This window comes from Sphaeramia orbicularis, chromosome 7, assembly GCF_902148855.1.
Source record: "Sphaeramia orbicularis chromosome 7, fSphaOr1.1, whole genome shotgun sequence".
Lineage (NCBI taxonomy): Eukaryota > Metazoa > Chordata > Actinopteri > Kurtiformes > Apogonidae > Sphaeramia > Sphaeramia orbicularis.
The window spans coordinates 34172941-34197851 of record NC_043963.1 but is presented as its reverse complement, the minus strand read 5'-3'; the positions used below and the strand labels follow the sequence as shown (position 1 = coordinate 34197851).

The 24911-nt window shown below is 37.1% G+C and overlaps 1 protein-coding gene across 3 annotated transcripts in view; it reads right to left on the bottom strand.

Annotated features, from left to right (window-relative positions):
• Nucleotides 1-24911, bottom strand: part of mybpha (myosin binding protein Ha) — a 46194-nt gene that overhangs the window by 9164 nt on the left and 12119 nt on the right. For all 3 annotated transcript variants that reach the window (XM_030139559.1, XM_030139556.1, XM_030139558.1), the window contains 6 exons: nt 23981-24069; nt 20218-20413; nt 19768-19907; nt 17155-17314; nt 11788-11924; nt 1821-2007 (listed from right to left, as the gene is read on the bottom strand). In XM_030139559.1, the coding sequence (XP_029995419.1) occupies nt 1821-2007; nt 11788-11924; nt 17155-17314; nt 19768-19907; nt 20218-20413; nt 23981-24069 (909 nt within the window). The remainder of the gene's footprint in view (nt 1-1820; nt 2008-11787; nt 11925-17154; nt 17315-19767; nt 19908-20217; nt 20414-23980; nt 24070-24911) is intronic.

Sequence of the window (24911 nt, the reverse complement as noted above, 5' to 3'; positions counted from 1 at the left end):
GATTGACTAAAGAGCAGCAACATCTTATTCCATATATGGATGTGTTTTGGTTGTGTTTTGGCATATTACTGTAAAGCCAAAACACTGCGCAAAGAGCAGGAATTTCTACCCAGAAGAAACACTTTATTTTAAAAGCATGATCAACACAAATTTTGGGTGAATTTTAGCCTCCTTTAGGCCTCTCTTTGCGTCAGTTTTGGCTACTTTTTGGCTGGATTATGGGGATTTGGGGCTTTTCTGGGACAATTATGGCTATATTTTGGAAGTCCGCAATTAGCTTTGGGTGAATTTTGGCTTCCCTCTGGTTTGATTTTGGCTTGCCTATTTTGGGCCATTTAGGACCCATACATCCGCCCAGAACTTTGCCAAAATGGCATGCCAGTTTTGGGCCAGATTTAAGCCGTAATGATTTTGCTATCTGGGAAGGTGGTCGCCTTCAGTACTCTTTTGGCACGGCACCTTATTCTTACAAGGTGGAAGGAACCTGCCCCACCCTCTGTTGGACACTGGGTCAGAGAGGTGATCTCCAACCTTTAACTCAAAAAAATCTGATATACGTTACATGGATCTGAACTGAAGTTTCATAGTGTGGAAAACTTTTTAAATCTTTTTTGACAATCCTACGACGCATATACAGGGTGGGGAAGCAAAATTTACAATGAACATTTAGTTGTTTTTTCTCAGCAGGCACTACGTCAATTGTTTTGAAACCAAACATATATTGATGTCATAATCATACCTAACACTATTATCCATACCTTTTCAGAAACTTTTGCCCATATGAGTAATCAGGAAAGCAAACGTCAAAGAGTGTGTGATTTGCTGAATGCACTCGTCACACCAAAGGAGATTTCAAAAATAGTTGGAGTGTCCATAAAGACTGTTTATAATGTAAAGAAGAGAATGACTATGAGCAAAACTATTACGACAAAGTCTGGAAGATACTATTAAAGAAGAATGGGAGAAGTTGTCACCCGAATATTTGAGGAACACTTGCTCAAGTTTCAAGAAGCGTGTGAAGGCAGTTATTGAGAAAGAAGGAGGACACATAGAATAAAAACATTTTCTATTATGTACATTTTCTTGTGGCAAATAAAGTCTCATGACTTTCAGTAAACTAATTGGTCATACACTGTCTTTCAATCCCTGCCTCAAAATATTGTAAATTTTGCTTCCCCACCCTGTACAAGGCCCTTAACAAGTTCAGATGTATGTGTATGTAACACTCTGATATGAGACTTTATTTATATTTACAGTGCCATATTGTATATGCGTATAATTTTGGTGACAGCAAGGGGTTTGGGAGGGTTAAGCAGGTTTTGTTTGATTTTATTTTTTTTCTGGGTTTTTTTTTTGTTTGTTTGTGGTTTTTTTTTTTCTCTTTATGTGTGTGAATACCTGTGTGTATTCTGTATTGGAAATTTAATAAATATATCTAAACAGCAGAAATGCTCAGCAATTAGAGATATATGTTTAATAGGTGTGTTTCTCATTCTGATCATGGCTTTTCTTCAGAGCCCTGATCACTGCTAGAGAGGATCATTGTCTCCTGAGCATAAACAGGGGCAACCTACAGTAGAAACCCCCCAAAAATCTTCATAAAATTGGAATAATAATGACATTTCTCATGTATTAATCAAAAATTGCTCTATTCCGAAAAAAGCCAATCAGAATATGCTGTTTACGTTATACCTGTTAAATTCCGAATAGTGCAATATTTATGTGCATTTACTCACAGTTTAGGATGTATTAAATATCATCAAGAGTATATTAAATGGATGTATGTATACGCGCTGGTCCATGTGTCTGCAGATACGTACGTTTGACTTCCAGCTTGCAGGACACAGTGGCCTCTCCCTGAGCGTTCTTGGCTCTACAGGTGTACACTCCGCCGTCAAAGCTGCAGGGCTTACGGATCTCCAGGGAACAAATGCCCTGGTTAGAGAGCTGACGAAACTTGGGGTCGTCGCCGATGACCATCTGATTCTTCAACCACTCGATCTTGGGCTGAGGGGAGGAAAAGAGACAGTTAAGGACACAGAGACACACAAATCCAAATGCTCAGTGTCTCAGTCAGAGTCTAGACCTGAACAACACAGAATCTGTGGGATGTGATGGAGACTATACACAGTGATCTGAAGCTCCCATTGACAATATAAGACACAGGTGTTTAACGTGCGGCCCGGGGCCAAAACCAGCCCGCCAATGGGTCCAATCTGGCCCAATGGACGAATTAGTGAAATACAAAAATTACACTGAAGATATTCACAATCAAGGACGTTCAAATCATTTTAGGTCGATTCAATCTAATGTGGGTCAGACTAGTAAAATACTGTCATAATAAACTAAAAATAAATAATATAATAAAATAATAATAATGAAAACTGCAAACTTTTTTCTTGGTTTTAGTGTAAAAAAAAAAAGTTAAATTACACAAAAATGTTGAGATTTACAGACTAGCCTTTTACAAAAAATGTGAAAAACCTGAACAAATATGAACAACCTGGAATGTCTTAAGAAAAGTATCTGGAATTTTAACAATATTCTGTCTGTTATTAAATGTTTTGTGTATTTTTAGATCCACTGTGATCTGTAAGTTGTGATGCATATGTATAAATGATAAACTAAGGCGTAATATTGTTAAAATTGCACATATTTTTCGTTGTTCATATTTGTTCATGTTATGTTCAAGCACAGTTCATAGATGTAAACATTTTCATTACAGAATTTTAGTTTTTTCACTCAAAAACAGAAAGAGTTGACATTATTTATCAGTTCTTATCCTATTATTTATATTATTTTATTGGTCCGGCCCACTTTATATCATATTAAGCTGCATGTGGCCCCTGAACTAAAATGAATTTGACATCCCTGATATAAGGCTTTGGCTAATAATTAATGCAAGTATGGATGGAAATACATGTTGTGATGTTGCAATGAAATATTAATGAGGGCTTTTTTGCTGTGTTGAACCTTTAAAATACAGATCAAACATAAGCAAGACCCTAAACTTTGACTAAATAAAGTACATTTTATGACCAGATAGACAGGCAAAATGTAAAATTGCCAGGAAAAAACATGACTACAACTAACTAAATAGAAAGGAAGAAGTAAAAGACTGACACCACAAATTAAAAGCAATGCAACAAATAAAGCGATAAAAATGGAGACATCACATTAAAGCCAGACCATAATTAAGGTTATAAGAAGTGACACAGAGGTCGTGGCTGACTCTGAGCCTTGTATCCTGACAAAGGTCATTCCAAAGAAACTCCTAAACCTGCAGACATGCTGGTCCTCTCCCTTTACATGTGATTTTACATAAACAACTTGAGTCTGTTGTCAGCTCGTGTTCCACTGAGCTCTGTCAGTCTCTGAGTGTTACAGTTACGCAGAGTGGGGGTAACCCTAGCCTCTTCCTGCTTCAGGTATGTCCCACCATGGGTTTGGGTTAACACTCTGCTGTGTGGATTTCCTGCTGGATCCTCGTGGTCCAGCATCTTGCAAGGTGACTCTATTTATTGAATTACACCTCAGCTGATACATTTCAGAAATGTTTGCTTTAACTCGTCTTCACTGAGGTGCAACATATAACTTGTTCTATTTTAGGGAGTTAGGTCATAGACAAAAACGTTTAGGGATGTAAATTACTCTCACATGAATTACAGTATGCATGGTGCCCTAATTTTTGGCTTCAGTGGCATACATGGTGTGAAGTATTTATTATTGAACACTGCTGATTTGTACAAAAAAAAGATAGTAAAGGAATGGTAGAAATGGAGTGCTTTGACTTTTAAAACTGTTACTTCTGCATTTAGGTATAGCTTTCAACCTGAACAGGGCCTGATTTCAGAACAGGACAGAACAGAACCGGACAGAACAGACCAGGATGATTCATTTTGCTCTTCTCCTTTTACACTTAATGTTGGAGTTGTTCGAGGATGATGCAAAACAGACAGATTTTAATCCAGGGCATTACCCAAGTATATCTGAGCCTTTGGCAGCAGCGAGAACAGCTAGTGCTGATGTTATCACCCAACACTTTCAACACATTACTGCTGCCAATACAATTAATATTGCTGACTATTAGTATTTGCTGTATCACCAAAATATCTATGAATACATGAGATCATAGTTGGATCTATATGGCTAGATGGAATAGGGGCTATAACTCTCAAATTCAGGTAATATATTTGGGTGCTTCTATGAAACTGGTCCCTTAAAACAAGACATGGGGGCTAAAAATTCAAACCAGATCTAGACTAATGTTATGAAGCAAGTTTGGAAGCACTTTGGGTCTATTTTAAAAATAAATATTTACTGAGATAAAAGAGAAGCTATTTTTCAGATAAAATACATATATACTGTATATATATGTATATATTGTTTTCAGTTCTCTTTTTATTAGGATTTTCCATGGTTCACATGTTTATTCACATAACAATTCTCATCCATTCATCTGAAAATCACAACTGAATCACACAGCAATACATACATGACCCCGCAGACAATACAGATAAAGATGATTGGTCCTCCCTCAGCAATACAAAAGATAAAATTTATACAATACAGAATTAAGAACTAAACTCCCTAAACCAGGAATGCTGGGGTGCACATTTGTGATATTAAAAAATTTAATAGATACAAAAGGGCTAAAAAGGAAAAAGGGGGTGAAATGGACATGAGACATGTCCTTAGATAAATGATGGTTGAACTGGTGTGACCTTATCCATCTTTCTCATCTTTTCATTGTGCATTATTTTTATACAAGGATCTGCATGTAACACAGTAAAAAGGACACGAAAATTACACGCCACCATTTTTTTTGAATATCTTTTTATTCTCTCACTGGTACATTTTGGGAATTGAACTAGTTATGCAAGGCAGAGTGTTTCACAAAAATGACCGCTGTTGCAAAATCACTTGCAATTTATTTGTGTTTAAATGGGCAGGCTCTGCATGTAACGACAGTGGACACCATGGGTTACGCGCGAAACCTGGAATGAGACTGCTGATTCATGAAAAACCTGCATGTCTGGATTAGAAAAACCACTAGGATCGTCAAATTTAACACAGTGTCTTTATTTAAAGCAGTATATAAGACCATTTACAGCCATGTTTTCCAGATCAAATCCACTGACACCTAGGTAGCTTTTCCTGTCCCAATTTTAGTCCTATTTTTAGCTCCAATATTTGATTAAAAATTCATTAATTTTGGGATGGCTCAGAGCAAGAGTATAATTTATTTGCATTTATCTGAGGTCATCATTAGGTACATCCTGGGGGGAAATATGTCTAAATTTCTCTTTTATTATTGGGTCTAAAAAGCTGGAAAAGTGCCAGGTACCAAAATGAACCCACTTTCATAGAAGCACCCATTGATGTAATGTAAGATTAATGTACTTTTCCTGTAAGAAATTCTGCCCAATCTCACTGTTGCCTATGGATGTAAAAGGTGGATGATGGATAGTCACGCTGGCAACCCAGCCAAAGTGGATGGTGGCAAAAATAGTGCCTTCTGTGATAAAACAACATCTGTGCTCATCCATAACAGGACAACAAGTTAAACCTCTTATCTTTGTCTCTTCTCGGTCTTCACTGCTTATCTCTCCGAACATGTTGTCTACTTTAAATGTGGTGATTTATCAGAGACGGCAGGACGACTTATCACACTACATGCCTTTCAGCTGGACTCCTTAACGGGTTTCAATGACTCTGAACTCAGAGCCAGATAAATGAAAGTGACTCACACTTACAGCCCAACTGTCCACTCTGACACTGCTTAATTATGATAAAAGCCACCTCCAATCGAAGGTGAGAGATTCATGCATAATTCATCTTTCAACCCATAATGACCCAGTGCTACTTTTGTGGCAGTTCCCAAATAATTTTTTCCTCTATATTTAACCTTTCTTAATTGATTTATCAACATTTATTATAACATCATCTGCTGTATTTTTCATTTTTTAAGTAAAAATCAGGTATTTTCCTATATGTAATTCACCAATCAGGTAGATATTCATAAAAACTCACGTTAAAGTTAAGGGTTATTATATCAAAAACCGAGAAAACTGAAGAAAAAGTGACTTTTCAGCAAAGATATCAATAACTGAACAGAAAAACAAGCATCTCCATCCACTGTCATTGATCCAACTCCATGGATTTTACTGCTAAATTACTATTATGGAAGATGACGGTGTTTCCATGTTTACTACGGAGCCTCTGAACGTCCAAATGGGTCATATCTGATGACCATGAAAAGACGACAAACTGCAATTTACACCAATTATTTACATGTATTGATAGGATTAGTGGATCAATCATTAAAGGGGTCATATTTTGCTAAACCCACTTTTATTTGTCTTTGGTACATTTATTTGTGTATTTGGACCCTAATAGTTTGAAAAGTTTGAATTTGAACCCTCCAGGTGCTGCAAAGCTATCTTTATATTCATTCATTCATTCATTTTCTGAACCCGCTTTATCCTCACTAGGGTCACGGGGGTCGCTTGGAGCCTATCCCAGCTACATAGGGCGAAGGCGGGGTACACCCTGGACAAGTCGCCAGTTCATCGCAGGGCTGAAGATATAGAGACAAACAATCACTCTCACATTCACACCTATGGGCAATTTAGATTAACCAATTAACCTATTAGTGCATGTCTTTGGATGGTGGGAGGAAGCCAGAGTACCCGGAGAGAACCCACGCAGACACGGGGAGAACATGCAAACTCCACACAGAAAGGTCCCACCCCCCGTCAACTGGTGTTGGAATCGAACCCAGGACCTTCTTGCTGTGAGGCACGAGTGCTAACCACTGCACCGCCTCTCTATATTCATTCAGGCAAAAATCAAATGAATTTCTACAACCTGTTTTAATTCCTGCTTAATTTGTTATGTTTCATAACTAGTAACGTCACGGCATTTGCACATATAAGATCAAGACTTCTGATGAACATTTCTCCAAGTACGACATAATTGTTAATCAGCAGCAGCGGTTGTAGTAAAAACTGAAAATATGTCCAAACTTTGAGCTGATTACCTAAAATGTTCAGTTGTCGGTTGTATTACTGAACACAAGTAGCTGAACGGGACAGAAAGCACAGACAACAACCTGGAGGGAGTGGGGCATGAAGTGGCTTATTTGCATTTAAAGGGCCAGCGCTCAAAACCACCTTTCTGGTGTCATTACTCAGAAATAGGGTTGAAGATGGACCTGTGGAGTTGAATTAATGAAGAATTCAGACCCAAGCATAGCATTTACAGTTTATGTAGACCACAGGGAAATGTTTGAAAATGCATAATTCCATTTTATACAGCAAAATATCACTCCTTTAAGAGGTTCAGAAAAAGCTTCTGGACATTCAGACATTAACAAGAAAAAGGTGAAACGTGTGCTCGTAGATGAGGCAAACTCAATGTCCTGAAGTAATTATTTTATTTTCCACAAAAATTATCATAACAAATGTGACATTATAGTAGAGAACTTTCAGTATAGTTTTTTTTAGGCTTTTATTTGCTGTACCTAAGTATTTTAATAGTAGGGAAAACAATGTAAAGCATCATATTCTGTAAGATCATCATGAATTAAGACCCAAAAAAAGGGGGGGGGGATACCCTTTGACTGGCCATGGCTGGTCTCGTCCTTGGGCTGTGGTTGGGCTGCTGGGGTTGCTGGGGGTTGTGTGTGGAGGGTTGATGGCGTCCTCCCCTCTTTGGGCTCTGTGTGCTGGGCTCCACCCCCCCCCCCCCCCCCCCGCCCCCATAGCCATATTAATTTAAATTGATTCATATAAACTCAAAACAGATAGTAACTGATACAAATACATTGTTACAAATATTTAATTATTTAACTAGTAGTATTGTGACTGCCTCCGCCGCTACCGCTGCCACAATAATTCTAGCAAATTAGGCTACTGGTATTATTAAATATTTTTGTATTATTACCACAATTATTATTTTCCCCCTCACTCCACCCTCTCTCTTTCTCACTTTCATTTACACCCCCCTCTTCCCCTTTTCCCTATCACCCCTAACCAAGCTATATGGTTTAGTTGCTATTTACATTTATGATCTTTTTCTTTGTAATATGACGTTGTTGTTGTTGTTGTTGTTGTTGTTGTTGTTGTTGTTTGTCAATACTCTGTCATTGTTGTTGTTTTTGGTTTGTTTGTTTATTTGTTTGAGTTTCCCTTTGTTTATGTGTTGTTGTTGTTTTTCTGTCCACATTGTCTTGTTAACTATCACTAATTAAAAAAAAAAAAAAAAAAAAGAATTCAGACCCAAGCATAGCATCTACAGTTTATGTAGACCACAGGGAAATGTTTTAAAATGTGTAATTCCATTTAAAAAAGCTAAATATCACTCCTTTAAACAGTTTAGATCAGTAGATGGTTCTGGTCAGTGGTGGATGTTTGGGTCTTTATGGGTTAATTATGCAGTATTACAGTCACATGTACTGACTCCACTAAAGCTAAGCCCCTGTGAAAGCAGTTTGTGTATGCTCTGTATGATATGGACATTAGACGCCTCCCTCTCTCTGGACCCCCGCTGATGATCACAGATATGTTTTCACACAGCTGTTACTACTTTGCTTGCTCTCCATTGCAGGACTTAAGTCTGCTGGTCCATAGGGAGCAGTACAGTAAGACTCATTTTAGCCACAGGAGGTCCAGGTTTGCAGATTCTGATCTCAGACGTGGGGTGTGAATCAGCAACTGCTCCTTCGTTCCCAAACACAGGCAGTCGTCATTCACACATAGTAGTCACAGCTCTGGGATTCATCCACGCATATCATACTAAAGGAAAAATCTGACTACGATTTCTGGAACGTCTCAGATGTCCCTGAAACATGAACCCGTAGCCTTGTAACCATCTCTATTTCTTTGTTTATTGTTTTGGCACGCCATTTGATTTGTCCTAATTAAACTAAGCCAAATAGCTTGTGCGGCCTGCGTGATCCCTCCTGCTTTCTCTCCTTGTGTCTGCGTCCAAGGACAGCTGGGACGTGAATTCAACCGTGTTTCAAACATGGCCTTCCGTCTAAGCCGACTGCGTCAGTCAGACAACTGTAAAGATATGTTTAACCAAAGCGCCCGCCTCAGAGAACAGTGAGAGACATGGTGAAACTTCACACAGACATTCCAGTGCCCACCCAGCTCTTGTAGCAGTGATATTAATACCTCGTTTAAAGCACTGTACAGCATATTGAAATGATTTACTGTTGTTAAGAACACAGTTTAAATAAAGACTAAAAAACGTCTTAGGATTTATCTTTGTAATGTGAAACTTATCCGAAGTAAATCTCAATATGACAGAAGTTTACTTGAGTATTATTGATTTATTTTCTTCATCATTTTTATCTTTATTTACAAAATCACAACAACAACAAGAATCTACAAGTCACCAGAAATAAAAAAAATAAGCAATATTGAGTATTTGAGTATAGGTATTTTTTCTGCTATGCTAAATCTTTTCTCTAAATGTTCGCACAGGAATGAAACGCACCATAAAGCTCATATAAAATAATTTTTCATGAAACCATTCAGTAAAAGATATGCATTTCATTTGCTTTTTTTAATAGTAGTTGTTATGTATACAGACCTACATTAAAGTCAAAGGCAAACATTACGTTTGTTGGTTTAGTAAAGTTCTAATAACCACATATGCATTTGACAGTCTCTATATTAAGTTACAATCTGGATATAAGTGAAGTATGTACAGCAGTAAAAACAAGTTTCAGTAATATAAACCAAAGTGTTAGTATTTAGTGTGACCCCCCTTTGCACTTAACATGTCTGTGACCCTTTTGTTCAGACAATATGAGATTTATTGCATTCATTACCTCCGCCAAGGAGGTTATGTTTTTGTCAGCGTAGGTTTGTCTGTTTGTCTGTCTGTGTGCAAGATAACTCAAAAAGTTATGGACGGATTTGGGTGAAAATTTCAGGAAATGTTGATACTGGCACATGGAACAAATTATTAAATTTTAGTGGTGATCGGGGATGGGGGGAGTGGGGGGGCCACTGATCTGCCTTGGCGGAGGTCTGCGCTCTACAAGTGCTTTTCTAGAAGAGACAGCGCAGACCTCCGCCAAGGCAGATCAGTGGCCCCCCCACCCCCCCATCCCCGATCACCACCAAAATTGAATCATTTCTTCTTTGTACCAGTATCAACATTTCCTGAAATTTTCATCCAAATCCGGGGTACTGATCTGTCTTGGTGGAGGTCTGCGCTCTCTGAGTGCTTCTAGTTTTCTAATGTTTTATACCAGGTTTCATTCAACATATCACGTTTCTAATCGTACAGCTTCTTGTCATAGGGTCAGAGGTCACATTAAATAGTGATTTTAACCTTTACAACCCAATTAGTTCAGTTTTTTGTGTATCTTTTAAAGCTGTGCAGATATTCTCTGTATTTTCTTGTTGTATCAGAAGAAAAGAGAATGAGAAATAAACAGTTTTGATCATTTCAACCCTGCAAAATCGACAAAGCAGAAGGTGTTCTCAGACTTGCGTACAGTACTGTAACTGTGGACCTATGAGTATGTGTGGGATGGCCATACTTTAGCTGCTGTCACCTCAGACCACCCCTTTAACTGGTCTTATTTGAGAATAGACACATGATACTATGGCTGAAAGTGATAGGAACTTGCCACATTTGCATTTTACTTTGGTCACTGTTTTCCACACTTCACATCAATGCCTGTACATGACTCCTCTCATATCAACTTCTCAGCTCTAAATGACAGTATTCAATGGCATATCTCTGGCTTTTTAAATCCTCTTGAACTGAGTGTCCTCTTGAATGTAAATAAGCACTGACAGGACAGCCATAAAGGTAGGTTTGTTTCTTTATTATTCAATCAAAAGAAAGTTGCCTTAACACAAAAAATATTTTCAATTAAAAAAAAAACCAAACTTAACTTTGATTAAAAAAATAAATAAATAAATAAATAAATCTTTTCAATCAAAGAAAAAAAAATGTTTGAATGCAAAAATATATGTGAGACCCAAAAAATTGCATTTGAACAGTTTTTTTCTTGGATTGAAAATGTTTTTTGAGTGAGTGAGTTATTTTTTGATTGAAAATAATTTTTGGATTGAAGTCATCTTTGTTGTATTTGGGCCATATTATGGGTAGGATATTTGTGTCTTTTTTGTTCAATCCCCCAAAAATGTCACTTAGATCAAAAAAACAAAAAAACAAAAAAACACAAAACAAACAAACTTCGCTTCAATCCAAAAAAAAACCCAACAACTTCATTTCAATAAAAAAGAAAACATTTTTAATCAAAGAAAAAAGTGTTTGAATGCAAAAAAATATATATGTGACCCAAATTGATTGAAGTGAAAAAGTTTTGAAGTTCTTTTTTGTTTTTTGATTGAAACATTTTAACACAAACGTCCAACAGTGGGCCGATGCTTCCCCATTGTCAGACATGTTTGAGTGACAAGCGTCTACACCAATGACGTTTAACAAGTAACGTCTGTCTAGAACAAGCAAGTACCCATTTGACAAAGTCAAGGTATGCGGTGAAAATTTTCAACAAACAAAACCAATCTACCTTCATAGACATCCATTGTTTGAACCACTGTGAGGTCACTCTTATTACCCATCATGCTTATTCTTTTTCTGCTGCCACTCTTGATTTTCTACACTGTATTAGAGTCTCCTTGAAGGCCTCTCAGTGTGAACATAAAACACAACAGTCATCTGCAGGCCACTCTTCACACTTAACCATGTGTGTGAATGCACAGTTATCAGTGTATTGTGTATATGTCTGACCTTGGGGCATCCGCGAACAGAACACAGCAGCTTGGTGGTGTATCCCACGGTAGCAGCGCGGTCAGTCAGTGATGTGGTGAACCTGGGAGCCTCACTGAAGTCGTGCTCCTGGTACTCAGGAGCCTTGTAGATGATACCTGTGAACACATGGAAAAGCAGCATACACAGGCTTGTCTGTAAACTACAATTCAACCATCACACTTATGAATGTTTAGTAATTTATATTTTTGAGAATTTTGAAACACAAAACAAAGTTAACTTGATTGAAAATGAAAATGAAGAAGCTGCATCTTTTTATAATGTGTGTACTTATCAAATCATCATCAAATCAAAATCAAAATCGAGTCAAATTTTATTTATATAGCGCCAAATCATAACAAAAGTTATCTCATGACACTTTACATATATTCATTCATTCATTCATTTTCTGAACCCGCTTTATCCTCATTAGGGTCATGGGGGTCGCTTGGAACCTATCTCAGCTACTTATGGGCAAAGGCGGGGTACAGCCTGGACATTTCACCAGTTCATCACATATAGAGGTGGTCAAGACCAGACTCTAAGCCAATTTACAGAAACCCAACAGAATCCTCCAGATACTAACCAGAATCCTTAGTGATACTTACTGATACTAACATTACATCACTTAGCCTTTTCTCTGAAGCCTTAACCCTTAGAACAGTGTTTTTCAACCTTGGGGTCGGGACCCCACGTGGGGTTGCCTGAAATTTATAGTAATTGATAAAAATAAAAACATACTAATAAAAAATATATGGTGAGTTGAGAGAGACAATCCCAAAACATAAAAGACATGACAAACTGTGAAGCTAAAACTGAAGCACTGTGGTACTGTCTATCTTTCAAATGTTCAGTGGTCGGTTTCAGATGCTGCAGCTCTTTCATAATTCATAGTTGGAGTTATTGTTTGTTCAGTATTAATTGTCAGCCTTGTAAATCCAAGCTGGACTGACTGTACATATCCTGAACAAAGAAAATAAAATTCTCACTTTGTGCAGTAATCTACACCTGGCTTTTCTGCCTCCGTCCATATTAATATACATTATATAGACTAAATGTCATCTAAAATTAATGTTTATTTGCAACATAGTATAGCAAACTATTACATGATCAAAAACAAATACATTTTTTAGCCCAAAAAAAAAAAGTCTTCGTTTTGAATGTCTGGGGTCGCCAGAAATTTGTGTTGTTAAAATGGGGTCACGAGCCAAAAAAGGTTAGGAACCACTGCCTTACAACATACTGTAACAACTGGAGGTATAGGAGTGTGTTTCATAAGTACCACAACAGGCGTGAAAATGAAAGTAAAACTTAACTTTGAATGTCCGACTCCCGGCTTCTATGCCTCTCTTCTACTGCAGAGCTTACACAGAATTATCACAACTTCTAACCTACAGTATATCCACTGGGCCTGCTGGAAATGCTGGGCCCCATAAATTTGTCATGTTTACCCCCCCCCTTTACGACACCCCAAGGTGAAGCCAGTTATTATCAAACAAATGTGTTTGCTGTTTTCAAATCATCCTGACAGCAGAAACTATCCAAATGACCCTGATCAAAAGTTTACATCCCCTAGTTCTTAACCCTCTGTCTTGGCCCCTTTAACATCAATGACAGTTTAAGTCTTTTGTGGTCGTTGTGGATGAGGCACTTTATTTTCTCAGATGATAAAGCTGCCCATTCTTCTTGGCAAAACACCTTCAGTTCCTTTAAGATTTTTTTTGTTTGTTTGTTTTTTGCATGAACTGCATGTTTGAGAACTCCCTGATATTGCGATTAGGAGACTGAGATGGCCACTCCTTCACCTTTACTTTTTTCTGCTGTAGCCAATGACAGGTGGACTTGGCCTTGTGTTTTGGGTCATTGTCATGTTGGAACATCCAAGACTCTCCTATGTGCGTTCTGTCAGGGTATGTAAACTTATGAGCACAGCTGTATGTCTGATGTGTTTTTATAATGTTAAAAAGTTAACAGTCAACAAATATATTGGACAAAAATCTAAATGTATCACAGCATTTTGATCACAGCCACTGAATTGTGAAACCAAAACAGAGCTCTTGTCTTTACGTTTTTGTTTTTTTTTTAAACTTTTTATTTTAATATTTTAACTCACTTTTACAGTGCAGAAACAAACAAACAAACAAAAAAAAGGAAACACAATACAACAAAGGGGGATGCTGTTCCTGATACATTTGACTGCTTTTCTGCAGCTGATCTGATATCAAGAATTAGTGTCCTTGAATATGATCCATTTCTCCAATCTTTGCTTAAAAGTTCCCATCTTAATTCTTAGTTGAAATGTGAATTTTTCCATGGTATATATTTCCTCTATAATGTCAAGCCTTTGTAGTGGTCAAATTTGGTCACTTTTTAACCAATTCCTTGTGACAACCTTTTTGCAGGCTAGAATTAAAATTTTAAATAAGTGTCTTCTCTTTTAATTACGTCATCAGGTATTAAACCAAGGTAGATAATCTGGGGGTCCACTGGGATTTTATAATATAAAATATTCTCCACTGTCTGAACAACATGGTTCCAAAACGTCTTTACGGATTTACTGCAGTACCTTTTTATGAAGTGTTGACACGGCTAACCACAGATATTCTATGTTCTGACCCGACATCGGATGGCATTACTTGGTGAGAGGCTGGCACAGGTATATATAAACACACACAAATATACACACACAAACACACAGGAAGAGCAACATTTACTCTGCCAGCTGTCTTAACGTTGTCTGAGCCGCCCAGATTTATTTCAGTAAGAGCTAAGCGGCGGCCAAAGGAGCTGTCCACTTATGATTAAAGTAGTGCCAAGACCCTTTCCACTCCTCGAGTCTTCACTTTAAATACACACAAACACACACTCAAGAGCCTCAGAGACTTACGACAGCTCATTAAAATAATGTCCCAGCAGTATCCACTTATAAAATGAAACCCTCCATTTAAAGCACTCCACATTGTACCGCAAAATATACTGCAATGACTTCTATTAAGGTCCTGCTCGAAAGTATTAGTTAATGGCCTCATATATCATATCATCTTAAAAAGCTTTACATGATACTTAGTGACATTATTAAGACTATATATATTAATAACAGTATCATATACACATTCATTGTTAGATTATATGATATTTATAAGCATGTATAAGACAATGCTAATAAAAGACAGAGTTCTGTGTAACTGTTTATTACAATAACATTACAAAAAGTAACATATTATGTCACTAATAAACCACTGTCAAGCTTTTCTTTTGCTTTGTTAAGACTGACACATATATTCACTTACTAGTAGTGGAACCAAGAGCAAGAACAAGGGTCTTATCTGTTGACTGACACTTAATATAAATAAAGCTGTTATGTCTGACAGTGTTTTTGGGTGTTTTTGACCACCAGTTCTTTAAATACATTTCACTCTACAGGGTTCCTACAGGTTTCTACAAGTTAAATTTAAGACTTTTAAAGACTACTTAAAATAGAATTTAAAGCCCATTTCACAGTCGTTCCACTCCACTCATGTCAACCAGATTGAGAATGATCTTTTCTCCATCCAGGCATTATTAAATTTGCACTTCCCCATGCTTAGTTTTTGCTTGCGTCCCTTAAAGTTCCCACAGTCAGCTTTCTTGGTGTGACTAACAGCTGCAGCTGAATGTTCGGTGATCATTTTCTCACCAGGGGCTGCAAAGTTAGCGATAATTAACGGAACTGAGTCGACTAATGTCACTTTCTTTGCAGTTTGGACATTTCCCAGACACATTTAAACACAATACCGTGAACAAGTTTATGACAACATAACTTAAGACCTATCATATCGAATGTTAGACCTTTTAAAGACTTTTTTAAGGTATTAAATGCAGATTTGTAAATCCAAGACTTTTAAGACTTTTTAAGATCCTGACTATATCATAATTCAACTGGTCTGACATGAAAACAACACGTCTGTAGACTGTTTTCAGCCTGATTCTTTCAGTCATGATGTAGACGCTGGCTAATCGCAGGTGTTTTTAGGCAGGTGGGGAGGTAACCATGAAAGACCTAGACGTATTTATGTGGTGACTTCCAAAGGAATTTTCAAATTTAACCTTTCCTAAGCAATTTATCTCCATTTATTATAATATTATCCTCTGCATTTTGTATTATACATGTGAAAATCAGTTTTTTCCTATATTTAACTCACTGATCATATAGTTGTTCATAAAAGCTCAGAGTAAGCTCAAAGGTTTTTATATCAGAACAGAGAAAAACAAAGAAAAAGAGGCTTTTTCAGCAAACTATAATATCAAGTGTGCATAAAACTGCTGCCATTTGTCACACTGCATGTGTTTGCATGATGCATTTTCTTGATTAATCAATACAGAAGATGACAGTGTTTTCATGTTCACTGTGGAGCCTCTGAACATCCAAACATGTCATATCTGATTCTGTTGAAAACATGAGAAACTGCATTTTTACTTGAATTATATAAAAGTAGTGATAGGATTAGTGGTTTAAAAGTTATTAAATATTTTTGATCGGTACATGCTTCTTGTCATCAGCAGCTGTTTAGGTCTTTAAAGGTTAAATACATAACTGACAGCTTTAATTATTGATAAATGGAGAAGACTGTAAAACTGATCACTTATCACTGACAGTCTTTTGATTTGGACTGAGAGGAAAGAGCTGCAGAGGGAAGGCATGGATTCTCAAGTCCTGCTGTTTCCCCCTGATTTTGGCTCTTTTTTTTCCCAGTTTAGTTTATTTTGAATATGCAACAAAACAAAGTAATCTTACTTAGTCCTTAGAAATAAAGCAGGTAGTGAGAAATCATGGGGGGGGGGGGGACTTATACATATACATGAAAGCAAAGTATGACTTCATTTGCACATTCAGAAAGGAATGGGAGGAAGTATAGCTTATTTAATCCCACCCCTTCTCCACACAACAGTCTATCCTTTAGCTTCCTATCAGCATAATAAATGAAAATCAAGTCCCTTAGATCTCTTATGAGTAATTAACCTCACTTATCATCTTCACATACACATACATACACACCCATATTGACCTACCAAAAAAGTAAATAAGTATAAACATACATACATTCTTGAAGGCAACATAAATGAATACACAGTAAAGTAAACAATAAGACAAAGTAAGCAACAACAGCAATCAAACAAAACATAACAATCAACGAACAAACAAAAAACAAGGAACAAATGAAATAAGACAAGACAGAATATTAATGTAACATAAGTATTAGGACCCTTTATCTTTGTACTGGGACCAGACCATCTGTTTATATACCACCTTTAATACAAAATGTTATCAAAACTACATATCGTATGAACAGACTGACATGAACTGCTCACCTGTCTTCTGGATGGTGGCCACGCCCTTAGTGACCGCGCTGCTCTCGCTCATGCCCACTCGGTTCTCAGAGAAAACCCTGAAGGCGTAGGAGTTTCCCATGACAAGGTCTGAGACGGTGGCGGTTAGCCTGTGGTAATGCTCCAACACTGTGAACCACTCCTGAACAAGAAGACACACAACACACCCACAGTTTAGGACAACACTTCAACACTTTATCCACTCTGATTCTTGAGTAAAGGTGTGGAAATGTGCTGAGTCAGACATAATAAAAGACAACAAATATTCACACCTCTACTTATACAGCACTGCAGAAGCATTTATATTTGATTTTTGCATTATTTAAGTACTGTTTACACTGTTTATGTATAGTGTGCTAATATTTCCTAAATCAAATGTACAGCTTTATCTGACTACATGTATTAAGACTTAAAAACTGGTAAATGTTCCATAACATTTGAACATCTTATCCTACTCATATCCTTGAAAATGTCAGGTAAAGTGGATTTTCTCAGCTTTTCATTGGTATAACATAGGTCTCATTGGAACATTTTGGGGCTCCATAATGAATGTGTTTAGGCTGTAACATTGTCCTGCCTTGATTCATCACATTTTTTTTAATTTGAGTGGATAATAGTGGACAATAATTCATTTAGAAGTCTATAACATCAATGTTTAAAGGTGCGGGAGACTTTCATGACCAATTTTTCATCAAATCTGTAAAACCTCAGTCATAGCCTAAGTATCATGAATCTACAGGGTGTCCCATTAGTCTCCATACATAGGAAAAATAAACGCTTCTTGACATAAACCATTTTTATTTATATAATATGCTCTTTATGACTGCCATTTTGTCGGGAACACATTTCAATGCGTGTCCTCCACTGCTGAAGAACTATAAAGAAGAAATATAAAGAAATAGATGTTAGAACCGTATGTATTATGTCTCCTATGTATGGAGACTTATGGGACACCCTGTATAAGTCTTTCTGTCATTGCTCACCTGAATTTCTTGCATTACGGTGAACAATTTCGAAGTGCCATTTACCATAAACAAGCCATGAGTTTACAAATAGAGTTGGGAGGTAACTCGGGCATCTTCGGAATTTTGTCGCGACATGCATTGTGGGAAGCGAAGGCTCGCGCTGCCTGACAGCAGCAGCGTGACCATATGATATTATATGGATGAAACAAATGATGCGGAAACGACTGAAATGCAGAAACGGCTGGAGGAATATGCATAAAGGGAAGAGAGCTCCTGCCGTTTCCATGTCGTGTCTGTAGCAGCTGCCACTGCCAGACAGCGGCGCGAACCAGCGCTTCCCACAATGCATGTCGCAACAAAATTCCTAAGATGCCCGAGTGACCTCCTGGCTCTGAATGTAAACAAAGGGTTTGTTTATGGTGGATGGCACTGCGAAATTGAAAAAGATGAGTAATCACAGAAAGACTTACAGATTCGTGATACTTAGGCTATAACTGAGATTTTACAGATGTGATGAAAAACTGGTCACAAAAGTCTCTTGCACCTTTAACCTTCGTATCTTGTCAGGATAAAATAACTTCCTATAAGTTGCACATTTAAAAATATCAAACTGTTTTGTTTGGCTCATAAATTGATTCATTCTTGCAGACATCATGAGGTTTTTACATATGGAGAAGATGAGATGTACGTTAGCAGGATCAACTGCAAATACTACAAAGCATGGCAGCCTTTTAAAAAATACACACAAACTTTTAGAATGAGCACTTTATCATGACTTTAAGACCAAATCATCACTCATCACTTGGATAACTGCAGGTATTGTACATATTTTATTTCTTTTATTGTTATTTCTTCTTTTTTTTTATAATTGTTATTTATTTAATGTTATTTATTTATTTATGCTTTTGCTATGTTTTCTCATCTAGAATTTGTGTGAATGCTATGTGCCTGCTGTTCATATTCCTGATGTCTTTTGGTGTATATACTTACATGTTTATGTTTATATTTAAGTTGGGGGTGGGGACTTATGTTAAGAAGGACAGCAAAAATGTACACCCTGTATGTATCCATGTTATGGTGTTGAAAATCCATAAATAAAATTATATATGTTAAAAAAAAATCATTCATTCTCAGATAAAGTAAATGTAATACTGTGGCATTAAATGAACTAAATACAACTGAGCTTCTTCTAAATTTATGATAAGACAACAAAAAAAAAGCTTGCCTAACCTTAGAATAGTCCTAGGTTTTTAAGACTTAACTGATACTATGTGTATACCATGTGTAGTAATATAGAAAATTGTGCAAGTCACTAATTAAGATTCACAGAGAATATTTTCCAGTACATCTGAACTGTTCAACTCGAGGTGAGTGAGGACATTAAATAGACTGTGCATATACAATATTTGCAAACTATTAACCAACTTAATCTTAAAGTCCTAGAAAACTTTACTCCATTTTTTATTATTTATTTTTATCCATCTCACTTTATCTATAACTTTTCTTTGTTCCAGGTCCCCTCCTCTTTCCATTTCTACCTAATTAATCCAGATATTTGTCACCATGAAGTGACAGATTTAAGGCAGTAGTGATTATGACGGCGTCTCTGTGGTACATGGCAGGTCCTCACCCCTGTCTTCTTGTCTGCCTTCTGGACGGTGTATCCTGTGATCTCCGTGTTGCCGTTATCCTTGGGCGGGGTCCACTCCAGAGCGGCGTTGAAGCCCCAGCAGTCAACCAGCTTCACACTTGCTGGAGGACCAGGCAGCTCTGGGGGGACACACATTAACAGGTCTGCTCTACAAAAGGCTAAAACAGTGTGTTCCTGAAGGTGCCTCCTACATTTCCATTGTAGTTCTTCTAAAGTCTTTCAGCACATTGTAACTCCAGCAGCTGGTTCAAACACTGGGGGTCCAAGGGCATCGGTTAAAGGTGTGAAATATGTTGACTGGTGCTTTCTTTTGAGGCAAGTCACGAGTTTCAGAACCGACAAGTCCTGTGTTTACATACAAGTCGGACTGGCACGTGTTTGCATACTTATGTTTATGTGTACGTCCAGACACATGCATGTGTGACTCACCCACGATCTGCAGTGTGAGAGCCGCTTTGTCTTCAAAGCTGTCCACCTTTACACTCATCTCATAAACACCAGAGTCCTCCCTCTGAGCTGAGCGGATAAACATGATGCTGTCCTTGTCACTGTTGCGGATGTTCACCCTTTTTGTGTCCAAAGGCTGGCCGTCCTTAAGCCACGACACCACAGGTTTGGGCTTTCCCTGACGTGTTAATACAGAGAGGAAGGAAACAAAAGATGTTAAAGCGTGATCACTATACATTTTTAACCCACAAATATGTGATTATTACTTAAACACATTCATTCATTCATTTTCTGAACCCGCTTTATCCTCACTAGGGTCACGGGGGTCGCTTGGAGACTATCCCAGCTACATAGAGGGCGAAGACGGGGTACACCCTGGACAAGTCGCCAGTTCATCGCAGGGCTGAACATATAGAGACAAACAATCACTCTCACATTCACACCTATGGGCAATTTAGATTAACCAATTAACCTATTAGTGTATGTCTTTGGATGGTGGGAGGAAGCCGGAGTACCCGGAGAAAACCCACACGGACACGGGGAGAACATGCAAACTCCACACAGAAAGGTCCCATCCCCCGTCGACTGGTGTTGGAATCGAACCCAGGACCTTCTTGCTGTGAGGCATGAGTGCTAACCACTGCACCACCATGTCGCCCTATTACTTAAACACAATAAAAAAAATTGTGTTTTTGCTTAAGGTTCAAGGTTCAAGGTTACTTTATTTGAACCTGTGGGTAGATTTGTTTTGCAGTCTAGGTGATCGCTTTGGCATTACAGGAAGACATGCATTAAACATGTTAGACAGGTACTTGATCGAGCTTACAGACAGGACAAAAAGACCTGACAAAAAGTGTACAGTGTTCCACCATTCATCAGTATAGCAGCATGGATAAGTAAAAGAAGAAAATAAATGAATAAGATCAAATAAATAAAAACAAGATGCAATAAAATATAATAAAAAAACCCCAGAGAAGATAAAAACAGTCTGGGATAAAAAACCAGGATAAGAACATAAAGTTTAAAAATTTGAAGACACAATAATAATAAATACAGCAAAGAAATAGAAAAAATAACTAAAATACATAAATAAAGTGCAATGTCACTATTTCTTATTGAGCTCAGTGACGGCGACAGGAACCCATAACCTATAACCCATAAAGACCCAGTGCAAAGGAATTTTTCTCTTAATTTAACCTTTCTTAAGCCATCTATCACTATTTATTATAATATTATCCTCTATATTTTTCATTCTTCATTCTGCATCATGTGTTTTCCTGTATTTAATTTCCTATATTTAATCTAGATGTTCATGAAAACTCTAAGGTTATTATATCAAAACAGTGAAAAATGAAGAAAAAGTGACTTTTCAGTAAAATATATCATTAACTCATCATAAACCCAGTGTGTCCATCCACTGTCATTAATCCAGCTCCATTGGTTTTACTGCTGAATCAATGTTGTAGAAGATGACAGTGTTTCCACGTTCACTACGGAGCCTCTGAACGTCCAAATGGGTCATGTCTGATGACCATGAAAAGACGACAAACTGCATTTTACACCAATTATTTACATGAATTGATAGGATTAATGTTTCAACAGTTATTAAATATTTTACATCAGTATTTGTTTTTGGTCTGTATGGGTTAAATTGCTTATAAATTTTTGAGCCTGGCTTCTGTCAGTTTTGTGCTATGAGTTGGTTGTTTTTGATGTTAGATGATTCAGTTTCTGAGCTAATGGTACCTAGTCTCATGCTAGTGCTGAAGAGGAGCAGAGGAGGAAGAATGAAAAACTCAAGAGCAAATAGGCAAGGATTTTCAAACAAAAAACTACTACAGAGGTCATTAGTGTGGATGCAGGCAACTCAAGACAGTCACACAAAAAAAAAAGAAAAAAAAAAGACAGTCACACACAAAAAAAAAAGAAAAAAAAAAAAAGACAGTCACACAAACACGGAGCTGACTTAAGTGCACTTATGAACATCTCGGAATGAAACAGACTTCAACATAAACAACACATATGGACACAAACATGTGCAAATCTTACTGTACATACTGCGCCTTTAAGTAACGGAAATATTTAAAACATATTTTTAAATTTGGTAAAATGTACCATGGACTAAACAATTTTAATACATACCAAGTGAAATGTACAACCCAATATTTACAAAGCTAAATTAACATGATTAATATTTTAATATACTGAGAATAACATCATAAACCTGGCCAAACGTACGCCAAGATTTACCTCTGGCTACTGCATATGTTTTATCATTAAGCTTATGGAACATCATAGTATTTATTTCCTTCCCTTTTTGGATGACCTGACCAACTGAAGCAACCCCAGAATATAACACTACCCCTTATACTGTAGACACTAGGCATGATGGGTAATCACTTCATCCACCTCTCTTCTCACTCTGATGTACCCATCACTCTGGAACGAGGGTCAGTCTGGACCCATCAGACCACATGACCTTTTTCCACTGAAACACAGTCCTATACAGTCTTTATGTTCTCTATCAAACTGCATCCGCTTTCCTCTAGTACAGCTTAGTATCAAGTTTACCACTTTACAAAAACTATGCATTTTGCTTAAATTTCTTAATAATTAATCAGCTTTGAGGCTGCTCAAATCATGACCTTGTCAGTGTAATGTGTCAAAGAAAGTACAAACATAATCACTTGTCATGTGGTACGTATTTATCCTTTAACCCATAAAGACCCAAATAGCCACTGATAACCAAAACCATCTACTGATCTAAAGTGTTTAATACCTGTAGATCTGCTAATCCTATCAATCCATGTAAATAACTGGTGTGAAATGCAGTTTGTCATCTTTTCATGGTCATTAGATATGACCCATTTGGACGTTCAGAGGCTCCATAGTGCCTAGGATCAATGACAGTGGATGGAGACACTGAGTTTATGCTCAGTTAGTGATATATTTTGCTGACAAAGTCACTTTTTCTTCCATTTTCTCTGTTTGTGATACAATAACCCTCAACAATAATCTGAGCTTTTATGAATATCTACATAATCAGTGAATTAAATAAAGGAAAATACCAGATTTTTACTGTAAAAACAAAAATTACAAAGACTAATCTTATAATAAATGGTGATAAATCACTTAAGGTAAGTTAAATATAGAGAAAAAATATATTTTGGAACTGCCACATAAGTAGCACTGGGTCTTGATAAGATAAGATAAGATAAGATAAGATAAGATAAGATAAGATAAGATAAGATAAGATAAGATAAGATAAGATAAGATAAGATAAGATAAGATAAGATATTCCTTTATTAGTCCCACGAGGGGAAATTCCAAATTTACAGCAGCAGAGTGGAGCACAAACAAAGCACAGAAGAGCAAAAAAGAACAAAATCAAAAATAAAGACAAATCAAAAAAAAGCTATAAATACTATTTACAGCTGTGCACATGCTGAACATGCCACAGGTTGGATAGGGGAGATAGGAGAGATATTCACACATACATCTATATACTCATATCTACACACATAATTATATATATAGACATGTGTCTATGTATATTATTATTTCATATATATATATACATATATTATAATGGGTTAAAAGTAAAAACCACCATTATCACAAAAAACAATGACACATGACATCAATGTTACAGACTTTTGCTTAGCCTTCATGCAATTCCAGGTTTTATTTTCATTTGTTTTCATGCAACACCTAGTAGTCACATACACAGTACTTTCTGACTTACAAGGAAGGGGATGACCAGGTTGATCTGCTCTCCAACCTGCCTGACATAGCGAGATCTGAGGATGCGGGGCATACGGATCTTTGGGCGGTCTGAAAAAGAAGAAACCATATATGTTTACCTTCTCCTGCTAAATCCATCATCTATTTTCTATCCATATATTACTTGGTCTGATCTCTTACACATTGTATGTATGTATGTATGTCTGATCCATTTTTAGAAAGTGACATCACCTATACAACTAAATCATTCATCTGTTTGACAGCATTAGCTATCGTTATCAGGTAACAGTGTATGAGTTGCGTGATGTATTTATCCCATTGGTGTCTTCAAAGACACATACTTGGCCCCGTCAAGTATTCTAAAAATGAAAAGTCAACAAAACCTAAAAATATCAGTCACGGAGAGGGAAAACTGACATGAGAACAGGACAGACTGAGCCAACACCAAGTGCAGCTGAACAAATTTAGTAAGGAAGTGGGTATAAAGAAAATGAGCGTGAAAATGATAGAATTTTAATTTATATTGACACGACATCACTGATTCTTAAAACTAGACCACTAAAGATTTATAGAAGTTAATTCACTCAAGTTTCTCTTCTGATTGAAACAAGTCAATCTAAAAATGTAGAAATACTGAAAAACCCAACTTGACAAAGATTTCTGTGTGAGGATAAGGGCAGTATCTTAGATGAGACGTGCCAAAGAGGAAGACCTCCTATCGAAACAGGTCTTAAAATAGCCGGGGTGACGAGAACGTCTTGGTTGAACCTCAACACGTGTTCCCTCATGTCAAGCACAAAGAAGCAGCAGGAAGATGTCATCACTTTCAACACCATATCTAGACACTGTAGCACACTGAAGGCTACCAAAAGCTTTATGTGCCAATCAAATGGCATCATGGGAAAGACGCATTTCTGCAGCATTGATAGTTT